This window comes from Ranitomeya variabilis, chromosome 3, assembly GCF_051348905.1.
Source record: "Ranitomeya variabilis isolate aRanVar5 chromosome 3, aRanVar5.hap1, whole genome shotgun sequence".
NCBI classification, from domain to species: Eukaryota; Metazoa; Chordata; class Amphibia; order Anura; family Dendrobatidae; genus Ranitomeya; species Ranitomeya variabilis.
The window spans coordinates 214,345,546-214,368,687 of record NC_135234.1 but is presented as its reverse complement, the minus strand read 5'-3'; the positions used below and the strand labels follow the sequence as shown (position 1 = coordinate 214,368,687).

General features: G+C 44.8%; 1 protein-coding gene across 1 annotated transcript in view; it reads left to right on the top strand.

The window, feature by feature from the left end:
• CTSE (cathepsin E) overlaps positions 1 to 2,609 on the top strand; it is a 92,422-nt gene extending 89,813 nt beyond the window's left edge. The window contains exon 9 of the mRNA XM_077295147.1: positions 974 to 2,609. Within this exon, the coding sequence (XP_077151262.1) occupies positions 974 to 1,153 (180 nt within the window). The 3' untranslated portion in view covers positions 1,154 to 2,609. The remainder of the gene's footprint in view (positions 1 to 973) is intronic.
• Positions 2,610 to 23,142: the final 20,533 nt, after the last annotated feature.

The window sequence follows — 23,142 nt, the reverse complement described above, 5'->3', positions numbered from 1 at the left end:
GGATATGACCCTTCTTTTAACCACTTGGCGTTTTTAGAAAATGTATGTGGCTAAAAAAACATTCAAAAGACTGAACATATGCACAGCAAATCGATTTTACATAAAAATGCAAATGTTTATTCTTTTGAGCATTTCCGCTGCGTTTTTTGTGGCAGAATTCTCCTGAAAAAGACGTGTTGTGCACATACCCAAATCAGCAAAAAAATTGTGATTCCGATAGAAGCCCTGCTGCAATAAGGAAGATGGAATCATTCTGGACTCCATGTAGCCTCTGTGTCTGGCAGAGTCCATCTTTTTGGTGGCCAACTGACCTTTTGTGCTTGCCTAAAAAGATGAAACACTATGCGAATAGAGGCCAGAGGCCAAAGTGACTCTATCTGTCTCTTTATAGTGAATAGTTCCATAGAGGAAGTCACCTGAATCATGTTTTATTGGAGATTTGGATTTTAGCTCTGACGTAAGTGCTCAGCGAAGAGCACAGTATAAATGCGGATCTAATCTTATTACAATATTTGGGAAGCAGAAAAATAAATAAACAGCAGTTTAGAAATTGTTTTTCTTTTTCATGCTGTATGATCCCTAATGTTCTCAAATAATTCTCTGAGGCCTTCACGGCACATCTGTAATTATACTGAGAATAAATTACACAGACTCAATTTATAATTTTTTTGACTTCTGGAGGTAATGGATCACGCAGGATTTTATTTAGATGTATCAGACTACAGAGCGCTGAATACAAATGCATATCACAATTTTCTATTTTATATTATTTAAATAATTAGTAAACCATGTATCATTTCCTTTATTTCACAAATACTGCTACTACTGCTACCACAAATCTGATATCCATATTGCTGTAAATAATAGGAAAAAAGGCACCAAGTTCTCAGTTATGGAGATTTATAATAACTGGATATTTATGGAAGACAAATAGCATTATTAACACTGTATACAATTTCTCCTTGTTTGCTAGGATGGAGAAAACTTCTGCAGCAGTGGCTTCGAAGGGCAGGATATAGCTCCCCCTGCAGGACCTCTGTGGATTCTTGGAGATGTCTTTATTGGCCAGTTTTATTCTGTGTTTGATCGCGGTAACAACAGAGTGGGACTTGCTCCAGTTATTCCATATCAATCTGTAATAAATGGGGCATAATGCATTGTGCCATTATTAGGTATCGCATTGTCAGACGTCCTAATCTAAGGACAATAATTGAAACCCCTGTATAAATTCCTTTTTTACAGCATTACTAACCATAAACCAGATGTTTTAGCAAATTAATATTCTTACATTCCTACACTCCAGATTTACCGGAGTTATAATGTACACTATACAAACATTATAACAGTATTAACTATAATACTATAATTAAGCTGTTGGTGATTGCTAATTACTGTACGAGGCCTCATTCAGACGTCCGTTTTCCACATACGTGGTCTATCTGTGTTGTTTATGGATAGAACATGAACCCTTTAAATTCTATGAAGCTGTTCACTTGTACCGTACTTGTGCTTTTTTGTAGACTGTGCGTCCCCCAAAAAAATCACGGAGTAATTTATTTTTCCAAACGTGATGAATATCACTGATGGGACTCTGATGGTAAAACCCGACACTGAGCAAACACTGATGAAAACTGGATCCAAAACACTGATGAAAACCGGATCCAAAACACTGATGAAAACCAGATCCAAAACCCTGATGACATGTCTACCATTTTTTTGTGTAGGTGAAAAACCCTGACGTCTGAATGAGGCCTAATGAGGACTTAAAATGAATGTCCACCATTTAACACTGTGGAAAAGAATTATGAAACAGCCAAAAAGTTATAATTCTCGTCGCTAATATCAATCAATCACAGCATAGGCTTCAGTTTATCAGGGCACTTGTAGAAATGAAAGTTGAGCTGATTTGTTGCTATGTGCAAAATGGACAGATTTTCTTTTAGACAGCTATTTATAAATGAGGCCTTCTGCTTTTCCGAGGCCTCACTCACAAGAGCGTATCATTTGACGAGTGCTATCTGATGGTTTATCGGATAGAACTCGGCCCAATTTTATAATATGGGGCAGTGGAGATCTGTTTTTATTTTACTCATACTGATTCGGCATAAAAAAGAAATCGCAGCATGATGCGTGTGGCTCCGCATATCTATGGGTGCATGTAAAGCGTCGGACTGCGCTCAGGTTTCAACCGAGTGCAGTCCGACATATGTGGCCTCAGACAATAGAGAAGATGGAGAAATTAAGTTCTTCATCTTCTCTGAACCTGTGATATGATTTTCTCACAATAAACTGATACTTGGCTCAAACTCTGATCAGTGTCATTACCATAATCGATCTGATTCTCTTGGAAGACAGAATTATCGCTCATGTGATTGAGGCCTGATGCGGAGCTACAAGTCCAGTGCATAACTATGAAATTGCATAATAAAGTGCTAATACCCCAAAAGGGAGTTTATCAAATTAAAGGGAATCTGTCACCAGGTTTTGCTATGCCATCTGAGAGCAGCATCATGCAGAGACCCTGATTTAAGTGATGTGTCCATTTCTGGGCTGCTTGCTGCAGTTATAAAATTACAGTTTTATCTGCTGTAGATTCACCAGTTCTCTGAATGCTGAGCCCTTTGAAAACCCGCCCACATCACTGAATGGCAGTGTTCTGTGTACACTCTGCATAGGCAGAAAGCTGCCAATCAGAGGTGGGGGCCGGGTTATACATATATATATATATATATATATATATATATATATATATATATATATATATATATATATATATATAAATATGGAGGACTACATGGCATGACATAATCTGCTAATAAAACAGGGTTTTTATCAAAATTACAGCTAGCAGCCCAGTAAGTGACACATCTCTGGAATTGGTCTCTCTGTCTCTACATTATGCTGCCTCAGATTAGTTGGAAAAAAACTGGTGACAGACTTCCTTTAACTTAAACCTGTCATGTCAAGAATCGCAATTAACCTGAATATATGCGGCTAATTTGAAGTTTAATAACGTTGTGTTGTGCAGACACGGTGTTGAAAGGCTGGCTGCCGGAAGGAAATTATCTTTATGCCTGCTGCCGGCCGCTGGCTTTCAGTCATAGAGATGCGTGTGGCGCGGCTACAGTCACCGCTCACTGTATAGTTAGCATATCCCAGCACTGACTGACAGCCTGCTCGGCAGTGCTTCCCTGCTGAGCTGACTGTCAGACAGTGCTAATGCGTAGTTACAGCTGACGTTCATAATATACTGAGCGTTGACTGAAGCCGCTTTTCGTTTCGTCCTGGCTGCCGGACTTGCGGTTACCATATGGCTTCAGAACACTATTACCCTGCAGATTAGCCCTACATCTGCAGGTTTATAGCGTTTGGGGACATGACAGGTTCTCTTTATACATACTGTTTACAGGAAATATGTCACCAGGTTTATATCGCCTTATCTAAGGGAAACAAAGGACCCAATTCATTGAGGGTTTTTTTTGTCAAGCTTTAGTGTTTGGCACCTATTTTTCTTTGCACCAAATCCATATTTCCATTTGTGCGTTTCTTGAAGGCTATTTGATATGTACAGTATTCCCAAGTTTTTTTTTTTTTTTTTAAGTTTGTGAGTGGAGATTAGGATTTACAGATGTTTTCACCGGATTCATCAAGTTGATACATTTCCAGTTTCCCCCTGGTGTGATTTTACGTACTCCAGTATTTTTTGCGACATTTTGCAAAACATGTGGCTTTTTGTGAAAAATAGTCGCAAAAATGGTCAAAGACCGAAAAAAGCATTTGTGCCTCTGAGAAAAATTCATGAACCACATGCTCCATTTTTATTAAAATGGCACAAAAAACGTCAACACAAATGATGAATCGAGCCTATGATGTAATAACCTGAGACCATGATAACTGCAGTTTATTAGTTACTTAGCGCTGTTGAAGAGGTGAAGAAGGAGCTGAGCCAGGAGTCGTATTATGATGTGCAGTAGAGTCCTCCATGTCCATGAGTTGCTGGCCCCCCTACACACACAGTGCTCGTGAATATGATGATTTCTGGATCACCTTGCTATGCAGCTTTCTTAATTATGATTTTATCAAAACTACATCACATGGACAAGTGAACGACACATTGGTGTAATCAGGGTCACTATCACTATTTTATACTGGCCTTACATAAACCTGGTGACAATATGTGTAAAGTATACTGTAAGATACTAAGCTAGTGACGGCAAACAAGCAGCGGTAACAGTTTTTTTATTTTATTATTTGTCTAAGCAGAGGATTCGGAGCTCTATATATTTCAATGTTAGGGGGTGAACATTTACTCTGATGACTCACTGTACAACTCATTGTCTATTATTTGTTCCATTCATTGCACCCTATCAACCACACAAGTTCCCTATAAATACTTTCAACTTTCCAGAGGAATCACTTTGTGAATTTTCTGTGTCATGTAACTTTTTGAAACTTCTCCAATACACTTAAGTTTTTCCTGAACATTTCACACACGCTTGTACACTTCTCATTTACTACTGTAGTTTTGTGGTCACTTTCAAAAATCCTTTTTTTAAAGGTACAGTAAATAGATTACGGTACTTTTGTGTAGTTTCACTATGGAAGACTTTTTAGGCAAATTTTTTTTAATGAAATCATTTGTTTAGCATGCATAGAAAATGTAAAAAGGGGATATCCAGTAAAAACAAGTTACACCCTATCCACAATCGGTGTGGTCCAACCCCTGGGAATTTTTTATCTTCAATGGGACACGTATAAATAAATGGCAGGTCGGATGCCAAAATACCACTCTATTCATTGTCTATGGGGCTGAATTCAAAACCTGAGAGCAGCGCTCAGCAGTCACGCAGAATATGAATGGAACGGCTATCGAAAACTGCAGTTCCATTCTGAGGCCACGTGCACACATTCAGTTTTTGGTCAGTATTTCACCTCAGTATTTGTAAGCCAAAACCAGGAGTAGGTGATCAATACAGAAGTGGTGATGTGTTTCTAGTATAATTTTGGCAACAAATACTGATGTATACTACTGACCAAATACTGAACATGTGATCGAGTCCCAACGGAGATAAAAGTGCCCTGTTTTGTCACTTGCTGCAGGTCCCAGCAGTCGGACCCCCACGAATCAAGAAGTTATCACCTATCCTGAAGGTAGGTGTTATCTTGGACAATCCCTTGAGCAGATGCGACAAAATAACCAAATAAACTATATATATTTCTTCTATCCTCCCTGGTGATCCAACTCAGTAACTCTGGCGGTGCTCCTGTTCTATGTTTTCAATTGGTTTTGACATGACCACAGCGGTTAGTCTATGTTCTCGGGAGCCAGCCTCTGACATCACCACTTGGGGTCATTTTCCCATGACTTAGTATGCTGACTGCCATGAAGCACTTCCTCAGCTTCTGCATTGGATTGTTGGGGAACAAAAAAGGCTATTTTGTTTAATCATATCTGCTGTGATTTTGAAATTTGTTTCTAAGGCTTAATAACATCTTTCAGAATGATGTCTAGAAATTTGCAAATAACTGGATTCGTTTAATAAAAAGTTATGAAATGGGTCTACATCTATTATTGTATTGAATTCTCTGAACTACAATATAAAATACCGAACACCACAATACCTAACACCTACACCTAATGGATCCTTACAGTCTGTAGACCATTCCTTCCGCCATTACTGGCAGCCACTTAGGTGTCCAAAAATACCAAATAGATTAACATACCTGTGCTTGCTAATATTTGCTTTCCAGACTTAGTAAATAGTGATGGGTGAACGTTCTCGGTTAAGCTATTATCAGAGCATGCTCGGGTGCTAACCAAGTGACTTTGGTGACGAAGTCACTCAGTTAGCAAACAACCATGTTCGGATAAAACCTTACCTGACCATGTTCGCTCATCACTAATAGTGAACCTTCTGATCTCAGTATAGATTTTCTCAATCGTCCAAAAGACCCATTTTCATTATTTGCTACGTTATCCAGCTCTAAATAACGGCCTAGGAGGGCAGACGCACATAACCTTATGATCAACTTGAACACTGTCTTCAACATGGACCTAAAGGTGGATCCTGTTTTCCAATAATTATGGTTTGTTCCCCACTATCCATAATATTATAGCTATATTACTCCCTTTAAGTGGTTACATTTTATCTTTTCTATACTTTTCATTCTTCTTTAGAATATATTCTCAATTTTATTTCCAACTAAATCCATCCCCCTTATATAAAAGCAAGAAATATGACACATACAAAGATATTAGTGATATTTGAGTTTTCTCTATGACTCTTGCTTCATATAACTACTTCCTAACGATACATAGGGCCATTATTTGGAAACGCTTCTATTACTACATATGAATAGTCACTCTAATAACCACTAACAATAACTGTTCCTTCTTTAAAATAGTCCAGTCAGAGATTTAAAAAAGGAGAAGTCAGGTTGCATTTGACTCACAGATGTTTGTGGTATAATGCCACCACAAACCCAATGATTTTCACATGCTTGGCATTCTCTTAGATCGGTACGCTGGTCATGGGACAACCTGGTGTCATGGAAAGCATTATATCACTAATTATACAGAAAAAATAAAATAATGGTCTGTAACACATGATTAGAGGATGACTTCTAGCAATCTGCCCTATGTACATAGATTTTGTATCTACTGCATGTTTCTGTCTCAGAGGTCAAGGAATTGATACAATCAGCATTTTACAAGCTTCTCTGTAAGTGACATGATCGTTTGGATTTTTGCCTGGTGAATACAACTACTGTACAAGTAAATGGATTAGTAGCAGCTATGCATGTTATAAATAGTCTGATTGCTCAGTTTGAAACTGAAAGGGACCATGACACACCACCAAAATAAATGTGATTGTAGATCCATATCTACGTTTTAGTCCGTATTTTTCGGACTATAAGACACACTTTTTTCCTCTCAAAATGTGGAGGAAAATGGCTGGGTCCTCTTATAGTCTGGAATCTGGATGAATGGGTTCTGGCTGTGTTGGGGAGGTGGGGGAGCAGTTTCGGCGGAGCATCGGGTCACAGGAGGCTGGAGTCGGTGGCTCTGGCTAACTATGCCCTCTGCTAAAGAGAAATGAATATGCACGCATATTCATTTTTCTGGCATCCTGGTATAAATGGCCCCATCAGAATATTCATTTCTCTTAAGTATCAGCACATGTGACCGCCGGCTGCAGCAGGATGTCTCCGGCTGACACTGCGCGCCACTGAAGAGGAATGGATACTCACCGCTTTCTGCGATGAACGGTCCCGGTGAGTATTCTGGCAGCTGTGCTCTGCTTGTGAGCAGCGCATGACGTCCCTGCCATGCGCTGCTTACAAGCATTAAGCAGCTGCTGGCACCGATGCAGGACACTGCGAGGGAGCGCCGTGTAGGTGAGTGCAATGTTATGTGTTTTTTATCTTTCCTGATGGGACCAATCATACCAGGAATGGGATGGGGCCAATTATGAAAGAAAAAGGATGGGACCAATCGTACCAGGAACGGGATGGAGCCATTTATAAAAGAAAAAGGATTGGACCAATCGTACCAGGAACGGGATGGGGCCATTTATAAAAGAAAAAGGATGGGACCAATCATACCAGGAATGGGATGGGGCCATTTATAAAAGAAAAAGGATGGGGCCAATCATACCAGGAACGGAATGGGGACAATTGTTTCACAATCTACTCTCTTCTAACTTACTCTTCTAATCGGGCCACACTTTTTTTCATGATTATTAAAACTTGTATTTTTATTATTACATTTTGTAATATAAAAATTACACTCATTTCTGATTGTTCAGTTTTGCCAAAACTTTTGCTGTGTGTCCACCGATCCTGTTCGCAACACTGACATTTTTGAAGAGTGGGTGGAGCTTTGTGGAGAGACGCATGAAAGAGTTCAACTGACAGAGTCATCATAATTTACAACACAGAAGTGACATAAATTATTAGAGAGATGACTGTGGTCACTGAAGAACATTTCTATTCCATCACTGTCACAACCCTCCCTGCAAAACTCCGCCCGCTCTTAGATTGGAGTTGATTTTTAAAGGACCTCATTTTAGCAACTCCACTCTAGATGGATCACTAGTGAAGTGACTATAATGGAGTTGATTTTTGGAGGATCTCACTGTGGCCTCCACTCTAGACAGTTCAGTACTCCAACCTCCCCTTCATCTCTAAACTCTTGGAGTGCCTAGTCTACTCCAGCCTTACCCGTTACCTCTCCAATCACTCCCTAATAGACCCTTCACAGTCTGGCTTCCGCCCCCTACACTCGACAGAAACTGCACTCATCAAAGTAACCAACGACCTACTGACAGTGAAATGTAACAGTGACCACTCTCTGCTCATTCTTCTTGATCTTTCTGCAGCTTTCGACACTGTTGACCACCCTCTCCTACTCTCTAGACTCAAGTCACTAGGCATTAAGGACACTGCTCTCTCCTGGTTCTCCTATCTTTCTGACTGCTCCTTCAGTGTTCCGTTCTCTGGCTTCACTTTGTCTCCTCTTCCTCTCACTGTCAGGGTACCTTGATTTGGCTTTCAGTACCATCTTTATGCCGATGACACACAACTATACATGTCATCCCCTGACCTTACTCCCGCTGTACAACAGAACACCAGTGACTGTCCGCAGTCTCCGACATCACGTCCGCTCTCTATCTGAAACTCAACCTCTCCAAAACTGAACTTCTGCTCCCGCCATCTACTAACCTCCCTAAACCTGACGTTTCCCTCTCCATGGGTGGCACCATAATAACACCCCGGCAGCAGGCGCTCTCTGGGTGTTACGTTTGACTCCAATCTCTCCTTCACATCCCATATACAATCTCTTGTCCCCTCGTGCCGCTTACACCTAAAGAACATCTCTAGAATCTGCCCTTCTCTCACTATGGAAACAACAAAAACCCTCACTGTCGCCCTGATCCACTCCCGCCTGCACTACTGCAATGCTCTATTAATTGGCCTCCCCCTTACTCGACTTTCTCCTCTCCAGTCTATCCTTAATGCAGCAGCCAGGGTTGTCTATCTAGCTAATCGTTACTCGGACGCGTCCGCTCTTCACCAGTCATTACATTGGCTGCCCATTCATTATAGAATCCAATTCAAAGCACTTGTTCTCACCCACAAAGCTCTTCACAGTGCAGCACCCCCTTACATCTCCTCCCTCATTTCTGTCTATCGGCCTAAACGACCTCTGCGCTCTGCAAATGACTTTCGACTAACCTCTGCACTAATCCGTACCTCCCACTCCTGACTCCAAGACTTCTCCCGTGCTGCGCCAATCCTCTGGAATGCTCTACCCCAAGATATTAGGACCATTCACAATTTGCATAGTTTTAGGCGCTCCCTCAAAACACATTTGTTCAGAGCGGCCTATCACGTTCCCTAATCAAAGTCATTTTATGTTTGCGTGTAGCCTATTCAATACTTCCATCTATCCCCCATTCCCTGAAGATGGCTGGACCATCATTGTAAATAGCGTATTTCCAGTTCACCACCTGACAGCACCATTGGAGGACGTCCTTCTTACCCTCAGTGGGACAGGAACACAAGCGGTTAAAAGGACCCTCCCCACTCCACCCACCAGTGTTTTTCCTGTCCCACTGTGGATAGGAGCGACAAGCGTATCCTCCGACGGTGCTGTGCAGATGGGGGGATCGGGGGGCCCAGCCTTTCCCTTCCCTACCGCAAGAAATCTGCGGCTGATACCTGCGATGGGGGGTACCTCAGCCTCCCCAGTGTAGCGCTGCTCCTGGGGTCAGGTCCGCTTCCTCCGTATAGGGGGCTCTCGGTCTGGGTGCCTGTCTGCCGGGGAGTCAAGGCGATGGCCGCTCAGCGCGTGACCAGCTCCAGCGTGCGGCCGCAGCTTCTCCAGGGACCGCTTCCAAGCGGCCACTTCCGGGTCCAGCCGCCGCGTCACTTCCGGCCGCGATGGCCGCGTCACTTCCGGTCGCGGCCAACGTGGGAGAATGGCGCCGGCAGCAGCGCCGGCCTTGGTGAGGGGTACAGCGCGGTCACCGCAGCGGCGGTAAGGAGGGCAGGATCAACCAGGTAAATCCTATATAAACTCACTAAGGGGGTCTGTATGCCGCCGGCCATCCTGACAAAGGAGCACTCGGCTATACGGCTAAGATTGTCCTCACTATGGAGGAGACTGCCAGACCTGAGGGGACTGACCAGCTTCAGGGGCACGTGAGTGGGCTATGTTAAGCCATACCACAAAGCTCACCCCTCTCCCTGCTTCCCTACCTACGTATACCATATGTATCTCTATCTATCCTAGGCAGAGCCTCCCATTCCCACATCTGAAAGGAAAAAATCGGGGAAAAATAAATGCCCAATATGTGCCACTAAGTTTCCGGAAAATTGGCGGAAACCATTGTGCAAATCTTGCACATCCAAGATTGTGGGTGATGAACAGACTGCGTTACTATCCAGTATGAGGACAATGATTCAGCAGGAGGTTCAGGCATCCATCTCAAGCTTTAATCTTCCCCAGGCAACTCAGTCAGAACCGCAAGCCTCACGGAAGAGACCGAGGGAGTCTAGCCCCTCTTCTGAGGGAGAGGTTTCAGAAGATTCTGACCAGGAAGAAAGAGACGGATCATTGGGCAGGGGGAAAAGATATCTCTTCTCTGCGGCAGACACAGATGAGCTTCTTTATGCTGTACGTAACACCATGCAGTTACAGGACACGCCAGAGGAGACCTCGATCCAGGACGAGATGTTTGGCGGATTACATGCCCAAGTCACAAAGGTTTTTCCCGTCAACAACCACATCCGTTCTATGATCCTGGAAGAATGGCAAGAAGCAGAGAAGAGGCTAGAGGTATCCAGGGATTTTAGACTCCGTTTGCCCTATAATCCAGAGGACATTAAAGCTTGGGATGAAGTCCCCAAGATTGATGTTCCACTAGCAAAAGTGGCGAAGAAGACCTCAATCCCATTTGTGGACTCCTCCGCATTGAAGGATCCGATGGATCGCAGAGCAGATGGTCTGCTCAGGAAGACTTGGGAGTCCTCCGCAGCAATAATACGGGCCAATATAGCTGCAACATCAGTAGCCCGGTCAATGCATCTATGGATTGACGATTTGGAAGAACATCTCAAAGCTAAGACTTCCAGAGATGTTATTCTCAAATCCCTGCCGTTGCTTAAACTTGCAAAAAGCTTTATGGCAGACGCTTCTGCTGAGTCTGTACGCTTCGCGGCCAGAAGCGAATCTTTGTCCAACGCGGCCAGAAGAGCCATCTGGCTAAAAACCTGGTCGGGGGATATCCAGTCAAAAAATAAATTGTGCGGAATCCCATTCTCAGGGAATAAAGTATTTGGGCCTATTCTAGATGACATCTTAGAAAAAGCCTCAGATAAAAAGAAGGGGTTCCCTGAGGAAAATACAAAAAAGTACCAGCCCTTTCGTAGATCCCGACCTAGTCAGAGGACAGACTACAGGGGGAAAGGGAAGACTGGGAGGTGGTCTTATCCCAAGGGTGGAAAGGGTAGAGACTCCATCTTCCCAAGTGCAGGTACAGCAAAGCCAAATAAATGACATCAGGGTGGGTGGTCGGTTACAAAAATTTCTAGGGGGTTGGCAGAAAGTATCCCAAAATCCGTGGATTCTGCAGGTGATTGCTCAGGGATACAAACTAGAGTTCTCCAGCAGTCCCCCAGAAAGATTTGTGGTAACCCAACCCTGTCTGCTCTCAGACTCCTCTATGTGGACAAACATCCAGGAGTTGATAGAGTTTGATGCGATAATTCCAGTTCCCATCTCAGAAAGAGGCGAAGGCCATTACTCCCATTTGTTTTCAATAAAAAAAACGTCAGGGGACTCCCGGACGATCATAAATTTAAAACCACTAAACAAATGGGTCCGGTACAAAAGATTCAGGATGGAATCTATAAAGTCCACAACGCCTCTTATAGACAAGGACATGGTGATGTGCACCTTAGACCTAAGCAATGCATACTATCATGTCCCGATACACGCTTTCTACCAAAAATTCCTGAGATTTGCCCTAATGAACAAGGGGATATTACATCACTTCCAGTTCAAATGTCTCCCCTTCGGGCTTGCTTCAGCGCCCAGGATATTTACCAAACTGATGTCAGAAGTTGTGGCCTATCTAAGAAACCAGAATGTGACCATAGTGCCGTATCTGGACGACTTTCTGATAATGGGGAGATCGGAGAAGCTCCTCAAAATAGACTGCAGCTTCACTCTGACCATCCTGCAGGATCTGGGGTGGATTGTGAATTGGAAAAAATCCTGCCTGGTCCCAGATTCCAGAATAAAATTTTTTGGGGTAATATTAGACTCCAAACTAAGAACATCTTTCTTACCAGAAGACAGACAAGAGGCCTTGATCAGGCACATACAACAATTCGGAAGAAGTACCCCCTCCATAAGAGAGGCAATGAGGATACTGGGCTTTATGACAGCATGCATACCCTGTGTGAAATGGAGCCAATTCCACTCGCGGGAGTTACAGAGAGAGGTCTTGGGATCTTGGAACAGGAAACAGAGTTCCCTAGACAGGAAGATGTTTGTGTCTCCGTCAGTGAAGAGATCCCTAATCTGGTGGACCACAGCGGGAAACCTGAAAGAGGGAGCTCCATAGATACTCGATCCCTGTGTTACGGTTACCACAGACGCCAGTCAATACGGATGGGGCGGTCATATAGGAAGGACATACTATCAGGGAGAATGGACTCCTCAGATTGCCGCAAGATCATCAAATTTCAGGGAGCTGTATGCGATCTGGAAAGTGTTGTACCAGGCCCAGTCACAGGTCAGGGGAAGACACGTAAGGATACTGTCCGACAATGTCACAACAGTGGCATTTCTGAGACACCAGGGAGGTCCGAAGCATCCACCACTACAGCACTTGGCAAACTAGATTTTCAGGTGGGCAGAAAGATCTGTCAAATCCATCTCGGCAATTCACCTGGAAGGCGCCAAGAATCAAGTAGCAGATTTCTTGAGCAGAACGTGTGTACACCCCGGAAAATGGGAACTGAACCCAGAAGTATTCAGCGGTCTGTGCCAGACATGGGGAACACCTCAGGTGGACCTTTTTGCCACCAGATCAAACACAAAGACCAGAGCATTTTTCTCGCTCAATCCTTTAGACGGAGCCACTGCAGTAGACGCCTTGTCTCAGTATTGGGGGGAAGGTCTCCTGTACGCATTCCCGCCTCTTCCTCTGATACCAAAGACACTCAGGAAGATACGAGATGAGGGAGCAACGGTAATCCTGGTGGTTCCCTCTTGGCCAAAAAGGAGCTGGTTTTCTCTGCTATCCAGAATGTCAACAGAGAGACCAGTATTATTACCGAACAGGCAGGACCTTCTTCTGCAAGAGCCGGTGTTCCACAAGAACCCAGACTCTCTTCACCTATCTGCTTGGATCCTGAACGGCAAACCTTAAGATCCAGAGGCCTGTCAGAAGATGTCATTACCACACTCCAGGCAAGCAGAAAGCCGGTGACTTCTGCGATTTACAACAAAATCTGGAAGCGGTATTGTTCCTTTCTGGGAGGAGATTCTGTGGATACTTCGAAACCAGACATTCCCAGAATCCTCGACTTCCTGCAACTCGGATTTAACAAGGGCCTTCGGCCTAGTACTCTAAAAGTACAGATTGCAGCGCTTAGTGTCTTTTTTGATACATCACTAGCCTCCCATCCCTGGATAGCAAGATTTTCCAGGGCCACACAGAGAATGAGGCCACTTGTGAGGAAATCAATTCCTCCTTGGGACCTAAACCTGGTCCTTAACACGTTGTGTAAAACCCCGTTCTTGTTATCAGAAGATATGAACATAGCCAATCTCTCCTTTAAGGGTATGTGCACACGTCCGGATTTCTTGCAGAAATTTCCTGAAGAAAACCGGAAATTTTCTGCAAGAAATCCGCATTTTTTTTTTTGCGTTTTTTTTCCGTTTTTTTCGCGTTTTTTTTAGCATTCTGCAAGCGTAATTAGCTTGCAGAAGGCTAAAGTTTTCCAAGCGATCTGTAGCATCGCTTGGAAAACTGACTGACAGGTTGGTCACACTTGTCAAACATACTGTTTGACAAGTGTGACCAACTTTTTACTATAAATGCAGCTTATGCAGCATCTATAGTAAAAGATAGAATGTTTAAAAATAATAAAAAAAATAAAAAAAATGCTTATACTCACCCAGACATCTCCTCAGCGGCATCCGTTCCTCTTCCTATAGCTGGGGTGTGCACGCAGGACCTTCCATGACGTCACGGTCATGTGAGCGGTCACGTGAGCGGTCACATGACCGCTAACGACCAATCACAAGACAGTGACGTCATCACAGGTCCTTCACCGCACAGCAGCTATAGGAACCGAAGCAACAGCATGCAGTGGAGAGGCGGGAAGACATCGAGGGTGAGTATATGACTATTTTTTTATTTTAATTATTTTATTTTTTACCAATTATATGGTGCCCAGTCCGTGGAGGAGAGTCTCCTCTCCTCCACCCTGGGTACCAACCGCACATAATCTGCTTACTTCCCGCATGGTGTGCACAGGCCCGTGCGGGAAGTAAGCAGATCAATGGACTCCTAGGTGTGCGGAATCCCCGCAATTCCGCATTTTTAATGAACATGTTGTTTTTTTTTCGCGATGCGATTTTTTCACGGAAAAAATCGCAACATTTGCACAAAAAATGCGGAATACACTGTAAATAATAGGAGGCATATGTTAGCGTTTTTTTCGCGTTTTTATAGCGAAAAAACGCGAAAAAAAAACGCTAAAAATCCTGAACGTGTGCACATGGCCTTAAACTGCCTTCCTGATTGCCATCACGTCAGCTAAAAGGCTGGGGGAGATGCAGGCTCTTTCCACCCAGAACCCATATCTTCAGATCTTTGACGACAGGATAGTCTTAAAACTTAACCCAGCCTTCCTTCCCAAAGTAGTGTCCTCAACCAATATAAATCAGGAGATAATCCTTCCCTCATTCTGCCAACACCCTAGAAACACTAAGGAAGGGGTCTACCATAACCTTGACATTAGGGATGTTATGAACTGGTGGTTTAGGAGCAACATGGGACATGCTCTGGAGGAGGTGGTACCTGTACTGACCGCAGTTCCTGAGCTTAACACAACACTAGAAGTAGCCGTGGGATGTTCCTGTCACTCCCTAGACACCTCGTCACAGCCGGAGGACTAACTACCCCTAAAGATAGAAACAGGAAAGCTATCTTGCCTCAGAGAAAATTCCCAAAGGACAGACAGACCCCCACAAATATTGACTGTGAGTGGAGAGGGAAATGACATACACAGAATGAAACTAGGATGTAGCAAAGGAGGCCAATCTAGCTAGATAGATAGAACAGGACAGAATGCTGTGCGGTCAGTATTAAAAACTAGAAAAATCCACCACAGAGTTTACAAAAATCTCCACACCTGACTAAAGGTGCGGAGGGTAAATCTGCTTCCCAGAGCTCCATCTTAACTGAATAAATCCATACTGACAAGCTGGACTAGAAAAAAAACATAGAATGTGCTGAACGATTAAGTCCACAACAAGTGGAAAGCAAAAGAACAAAGCAAGGACTTATCTTTGCTGAACTGGTCAGAATATCAGGGAAATCCAAGAGAGATGTGAATCCAAGCAGGAACCATTGACAACTGGCACTAGCTGAATGATAGAGCCAGGATAAATAGCCGAACCAGAATAGATGATCAGTGGAAGCAGCTGCTGACTGCTAAATCCAAGGAGCAGCAGTTCCACTTAAATCCACCAGAGGGAGCCCAAGAGCAGAACTCACAAAAGTGCCACTTACAACCACCGGAGGGAGCCCAAGAGCGGAATTCACACCAGTACCCCCCCCTTGAGGAGGGGTCACCGAACCCACACCAGAGCCCCCAGGCCGATCAGGATGAGCCAAGTGAAAGGCACGAACCAAATCGGCGGCATGGACATCGGAGGCAACAACCCAAGAATTATCCTCCTGGCCATAACCCTTCCACTTGACAAGATACTGAAGCCTCCGCCTCGAAAAACGAGAATCCAAAATTTTCTCCACCACATATTCCAACTCCCCATCAACCAACACCGGGGCAGGAGGATCCGCAGAGGGAACAACGGGCACCACATATCTCCGCAACAAAGATCTATGGAAAACATTATGGATGGCAAAAGAGGCTGGAAGGGCCAAACGAAAAGATACCGGATTGATAATCTCAGAAATCTTATAAGGACCAATAAACCGAGTTTTGAACTTAGGGGAAGAAACCTTCATAGGAACATGACAAGAAGATAACCAGACTAAATCCCCCACCCGAAGCCGGGGACCAACACACCGACGGCGGTTAGCAAAACGTTGAGCCTTTTCCTGAGACAACGTCAAATTGTCTACCACATGAGTCCAAATCTGCTGTAACCTGTCCACCACAGAATCCACACCAGGACAATCAGAAGGCTCAACCTGCCCCAAAGAAAAACGAGGATGAAAACCAAAATTACAAAAGAAAGGCGAAACCAAAGTAGCCGAACTAGCCCGATTATTAAGGGCAAACTCCATCCAGAAAGCCACCCAATCATCCTGATCAGCAGACACAAAGCATCTCAAATAGGTTTCCAAGGTCTGATTAGTTCGCTCAGTTTGGCCATTTGTCTGAGGATGGAACGCCGAAGAAAAAGACAAATCAATGCCCATCCTAGCACAAAAGGCCCGCCAAAACCTAGAAACAAACTGGGAACCTCTGTCAGACACAATATTCTCCGGAATGCCATGCAAACGAACCACATGCTGAAAAAACAATGGAACCAAATCAGAGAAGGCAATTTAGGCAAAGGTACCAAATGGACCATTTTAGAGAACCGGTCACAAACCACCCAGATAAAAGACATCTTCTGGGAAACAGGAAGATCCGAAATAAAATCCATGGAAATATGCGTCCAGGGCCTCTCAGGGACCGGGAAAGGCAAAAGCAACCCACTAGCGCGGGAACAGCAAGGCTTGGCCCGGGCACAAGTCCCACAGGACTGCACAAAAGAACGCACATCCCGCAACAAGGAAGGCCACCAAAAGGACCTAGCAACCAAGTCTCTGGTACCAAAAATCCCAGGATGACCAGCCAACACTGAACAATGAACCTCAGAAATTACCTTACTAGTCCATCTATCAGGAACAAACAGCTTCCCCACTGGACAGCGGTCAGGTTTATCAGCCTGAAATTTCTGAAGCACCCGCCGCAAATCAGGGGAGATGGCAGAAAGAATCACCCCTTCTTTAAGAATGCCAACCGGCTCAAGGACTCCAGGAGAATCAGGCAAAAAACTCCTAGAGAGGGCATCAGCCTTAGGGTATGTGCACACGTTGCGGATTTCTTGCAGAAATTTCCTGAAGAAAACCGGAAATTTTCTGCAAGAAATCCGCATTTTTTTTTTTGCGTTTTTTTTCCGTTTTTTTCGCGTTTTTTTAGCATTCTGCAAGCGTAATTAGCTTGCAGAATGCTAAAGTTTTCCAAGCGATCTGTAGCATCGCTTGGAAAACTGACTGACAAGTTGGTCACACTTGTCAAACATACTGTTTGACAAGTGTGACCAACTTTTTACTATAGATGCAGCTTATGCAGCATCTATAGTAAAAGATAGAATGTTTAAAAATAATAAAAAAAATAAAAAAAATGCTTATACTCACCCAGACATCTCATCAGCGGTGTCCGTTCGTCTTCCTATAGCTGGTCTGTGCGCACAGGACCTTCCGTGACGTCACGGTCACGTGAGCGGTCACATGACCGCTCACGACTAGGGTTGAGCGAAACGGGTCGATCATTTTCAAAAGTCGCCGACTTTTGGCTAAGTCGGCGTCTCATGAAACCCGATCCGACCCCTGTGCTTGTCGGCCATGCGGTACGCGACTTTCGCGCCAAAGTCGCGTTTCAATGACGCGAAAAGCGCCATTTCTCAGCCAATGAAGGTGAACGCAGAGTGTGGGCAGCGTGATGACATAGATCCTGGTCCCCACCATCTTAGAGAAGGGCATTGCAGTGATTGGCTTGCTGTCTGCGGCGTCACAGGGGCTATAAAGGGGCGTTCCCGCCGACCGCCATCTTACTGCTGCTGATCTGAGCTTAGGGACAGGTTGCTGCCGCTTCGTCAGAAGCAGGGAGAGCGTTAGGCAGGGTCCACTAACCACCAAACCGCTTGTGCTGCAGCGATTTCCACTGTCCAACACCACCTTCGGTGTGCAGGAACAGTGGAATCTATTTTTTTTTTTTTTTCCCCTCAGCGCTGTAGCTCATTGGGCTGCCCTAGAAGGCTCCGTGATAGCTGTATTGCTGTGTGTACGCCACTGTGGAAACCAACTGCTTTTTTCAAAGCACATATCCTCTTGTTCCTTCCTTTCTGCACAGCTATCTTTTTTGTTTGTCCACACTTTTTATTTAATTTGTGCATCAGTCCACTCCTATTGCTGCCTGCCATACCTGGCTTACATTACTGCAGGGAGATAGTAATTGTAGGACAGTTTTTTTTTTTTTTTGTTTTTTTTTTGTGGGAGATTAAGATTGGCATTTCTGCTACAGTGCCATCCCTGTGTGTGCCATCTCTCACTGAGTGGGCCATAGAAAGCCTATTTATTTTTTCCGTGATTTGTGTTCTAAAATCTACCTCAACACAGAAACACTACATCAATCAGTGGGAGAAAAATATTGGCCTCAGTCAGGGCTTGTGTGCCACTGCTGTGTGTGCGCTATCATTCAGTGGGCTATAGCAAGCCTATATTTTTTTTTTTTTTTTTTTTTTAATATTATTTGGTTTCAAAAGTCTCCCTGAAAAAAAAAAAAAACCTAAAAAAACAGTGGGAGAGTAATATTGCCCTTTCAGCTTGTGTGCCAGTCTTGACTCCTGGGTGTGCCACCTCTCTCCCTCTCATTCAGTGGGCCATAGAAAGCCTATTTATTTTTTTTTTTAAATATTATTGGGTTTCTAAAGTCTCCCTGAAAAAAACAAAAAATACATAAAAAAACAGTGGGAGAGTAATATTGCCCTTTCAGCTTGTGTGCCAGTCTTGACTCCTGGGTGTGCCACCTCTCTCCCTCTCATTCAGTGGGCCATAGAAAGCCTATTTATTTTTTTTTTTAAATATTATTGGGTTTCTAAAGTCTCCCTGAAAAAAACAAAAAATACATAAAAAAACAGTGGGAGAGTAATATTGCCCTTTCAGCTTGTGTGCCAGTCTTGACTCCTGGGTGTGCCACCTCTCTCCCTTTCATTCAGTGGGCCATAGAAAGCCTATTTTTTTTTTTTTTAATATTATTTGGTTTCTAATTCTCCCTGAAAAAAAAAAAAAAACCTAAAAAAACAGTGGGAGAGTAATATTGCCCTTTCAGCTTGTGTGCCAGTCTTGACTCCTGGTTGTGCCACCTCTCTCTCTCTAATTGTGGGCCATAGAAAGCCTTTTTTTTTTTTTTTTAATATTATTTGGTTTCTAAAGTCTCCCTGAGAAAAAAAAATAAATAAATTAGGTGGGAGATTAATATTGACATTAGTGCTTGAGTGACAGTCCTGCGTGTGTGTCATCTCTGTGATTTTGTGCCACAGAAAACAGAGTGTGTAACATTGTGCCTGATTTTCCTTGTGGTCTCACCAACCTGTTAAGGGATATTGAAATCATACTGAAGTTATAGCTCACCGTGTAAGTTGTTTGATAGCAACAAATAAAGTTACTTTGGTTAAGATTTTAAAACAATGAGGAAGTCTGGTGCAAGAGGTCGTCGTGGGCATTCATTGTCAGCTGGTAATGATGGTAGTGGTAGTGGAGCATCAGGTGGTCGTGGGGATAAAAATATTCCACCTAAGTCTGGAGCTGTGGAGCCAGTTTCGTCGTCAGGCTACACAAGGCCTCGAACGCTCTCTTTTCTGGGAGTAGGAAAACCGCTTTTAAAGGCGGAGCAGCAACAGCAAGTTTTGGCTTACATTGCAGACTCAGCCTCTAGCTCTTTTGCCTCCTCTTCCGAAACTGGTAAATGTAAAAGCAGCGCGTCGCTTGTGGATGTTCACGGTCAGGGACAAGTCGCTTCCTTGTCCTCCTCAGCAAAAACTACAACAAGAGAGAAGGATGCAGCAGGCGACACAACGGGTCACTCCATGGAGCTCTTTACACATACCGTCCCTGGCTTAGAAAGTGAAACATTTAACAGGCCATGCCCATTACAAGTATATTCTGACATGGAGTGCACTGATGCACAGCCACAGCCAGAGTACTATGCTGCTCCTTTGACTCAGACCACCACATTGCCCTCTCAGGGTACAGATCCACAATCAGACCCTGATGAGACTATGTTGCCCCGCCACGAACGCTATACCACCGACCGACACAGTGACACAGACGAAGTTGCACACGAGCTCGAAGAGGAGGTAATAGATGACCCAGTTATTGACCCCGATTGGCAGCCATTGGGGGAACAGGGTGCAGGCGGCAGTAGTTCAGAAGCGGAGGTGGAGGAGGGGCCGCAGCAGGCATCAACATCGCAACAGGTTCCATCTGCCGGGCCCGTATCTGGACCAAAACGCGTGTCAAAGCCAAAACCTGTTGGAGCACAGCGTTGCCATCCGGTTAAAGCTCAGTCTGCAATCCCTGAAAAGGGATCAGAGTCTAGGAAGAGTGCAGTCTGGCATTTTTTTAAACAACATCCAACTGATCAGCGCAAAGTCATCTGTCAAAAATGTTCAACTAGCTTAAGCAGAGGTCAGAATCTGAAAAGTCTAAATACTAGTTGCATGCATAGACACTTAACCACCATGCATTCTCAAGCCTGGACTAACTACCAAACGTCCCTCAAGGTTGTAGCACCCTCGGCCAATGAAGCTAGTCAGCAACGCAACATCCCTTCCGTCACTGTAAGGCCACCATTTTCCGCACCACCGGCAGTATCTGTGCAGGTTTCTTTGCCAGCCAAAAGCAGTCAGGGTCAGGGAATCACCAGTTTTGTAGGAGGAAATATTGCATGTAGGGCACCGGCGGAAACAATACCGTCTCCAACCGTCTCTCAGTCTGCCATGTCCACCGGCACACCCGAAAGTTCCACGATCTACAGCTCTCCAGTCCAGCTCACCCTACATGAGACTCTGGTTAGAAAAAGGAAGTACTTATCCTCGCATCCGCGTACACAGGGTTTTAACGCCCACATAGCTAGACTAATCTCGTTAGAGATGATGCCCTACCGGTTAGTTGAAAGCGAAGCTTTCAAAGCCCTGATGGAGTACGCTGAACCACGATACGAGCTACCCAGTCGACACTTTTTTTCCAGAAAAGCCATCCCAGCCCTGCACCAGCATGTTAAACAGCGCATCGTCCATGCACTCAGGCAATCTGTGAGTACAAAGGTGCACCTGACTACAGATGCATGGACCAGTAGGCATGGCCAGGGACGTTATGTGTCCATCACGGCACACTGGGTGAATGTGGTGGATGCAGGGTCCACAGGCGACATCAATTTAGGGACAGTTGTGCCTAGCCCACGGTCTAGGAAACAGTTGGCTGTAGGCGTTCGCACCCCCTCCTCCTCCTCCTCGTCCTCCTGCAGAAGCTACAGCTCTTCCACAGAACGCAGTCGGCCAACCACTCCATCGGCAGATGACACTGTTGCACACCAGTTGTCCCATTATGGGCCAGCTACTGCCAAGCGTCAGCAGGCTGTATTGGCTATGAAGTGTTTGGGCGACAACAGACACACCGCGGAAGTTCTGTCCGAGTTCTTGCAACAAGAAACGCAGTCGTGGCTGGGCACAGTAGATCTTGAGGCAGGCAAGGTAGTGAGTGATAACGGAAGGAATTTCATGGCTGCCATCTCCCTTTCCCAACTGAAACACATTCCTTGCCTGGCTCACACCTTAAACCTGGTGGTGCAGTGCTTATTGAAAACTTATCCTGGGTTCTCCGACCTGCTCCTCAAAGTGCGTGCACTTTGCTCACATATCCGACGTTCGCCTGTACACGCCAGCCGTATGCAGACCTATCAGCGGTCTTTGAACCTTCCCCAGCATCGCCTAATCATAGACGTTGCAACAAGGTGGAACTCAACACTGCACATGCTTCAGAGACTGTGCGAACAGAGGCGTGCTGTTATTTATTTGTGGGAGGATACACGGGCAGGCAGTAGGATGGCAGACATGGAGTTGTCAGGTGTGCAGTGGTCGAAGATACAAGACATGTGTCAAGTCCTTCAGTGTTTTGAGGAATGCACACGGCTGGTTAGTGCAGACAACGCCGTAATAAGCATGAGCATCCCCCTAATGCGTCTGCTGATGCAAAGTTTGACGCACATAAAGGAGCAGGCGTCTGCACCAGAGGAAGAGGGAAGCCTTGATGACAGTCAGCCATTGTCTGGTCAGGGCAGTGTACAGGACGAGGTAGCGGGCGAAGAGGAGGTGGAGGACGAGGAGGATGATGGGGATGAGTATATTTTTAATGCGGAAACTTTCACGGGGGCACAGGAAATTGGTTGCGTGTCACGGCCGGGTTCTGGTTTTTTGAGGGACACAAGTGACGTAGATTTGCCTGCAACTGCCCCTCAACCAATCACAACCGGAGATTTGACAAGTGGAACTTTGGCCCACATGGCGGATTATGCCTTACGTATCCTACAAAGGGACACACGCATTACGAAAATGATGAACGATGACGATTACTGGTTGGCCTGCCTCCTTGATCCACGCTATAAAGGCAAATTGCAAAATGTTATGCCACATGAGAACTTGGAACTAATATTAGCAACCAAACAATCAACTCTTGTTGACCGTTTGCTTCAGGCATTCCCAGCACACAGCGCACGTGATCGTTCTCACACGAGCTCCAGGGGGCAGCAGACTAGGAGTGTTAGGGGTGCACACATCAGAAGTGGCGTTGGACAGAGGGGTTTTCTGACCAGGTTGTGGAGTGATTTTGCTATGACCGCAGACAGGACAGGTACTGCTGCATCAATTGAAAGTGACAGGAGACAACATTTGTCCAGTATGGTTACTAACTATTTTTCATCCCTTATCGATGTTCTCCCTCAACCGTCATTCCCATTTGATTACTGGGCCTCCAAATTAGACACCTGGCCAGAATTGGCAGAATATGCATTGCAGGAGCTTGCTTGCCCGGCAGCAAGTGT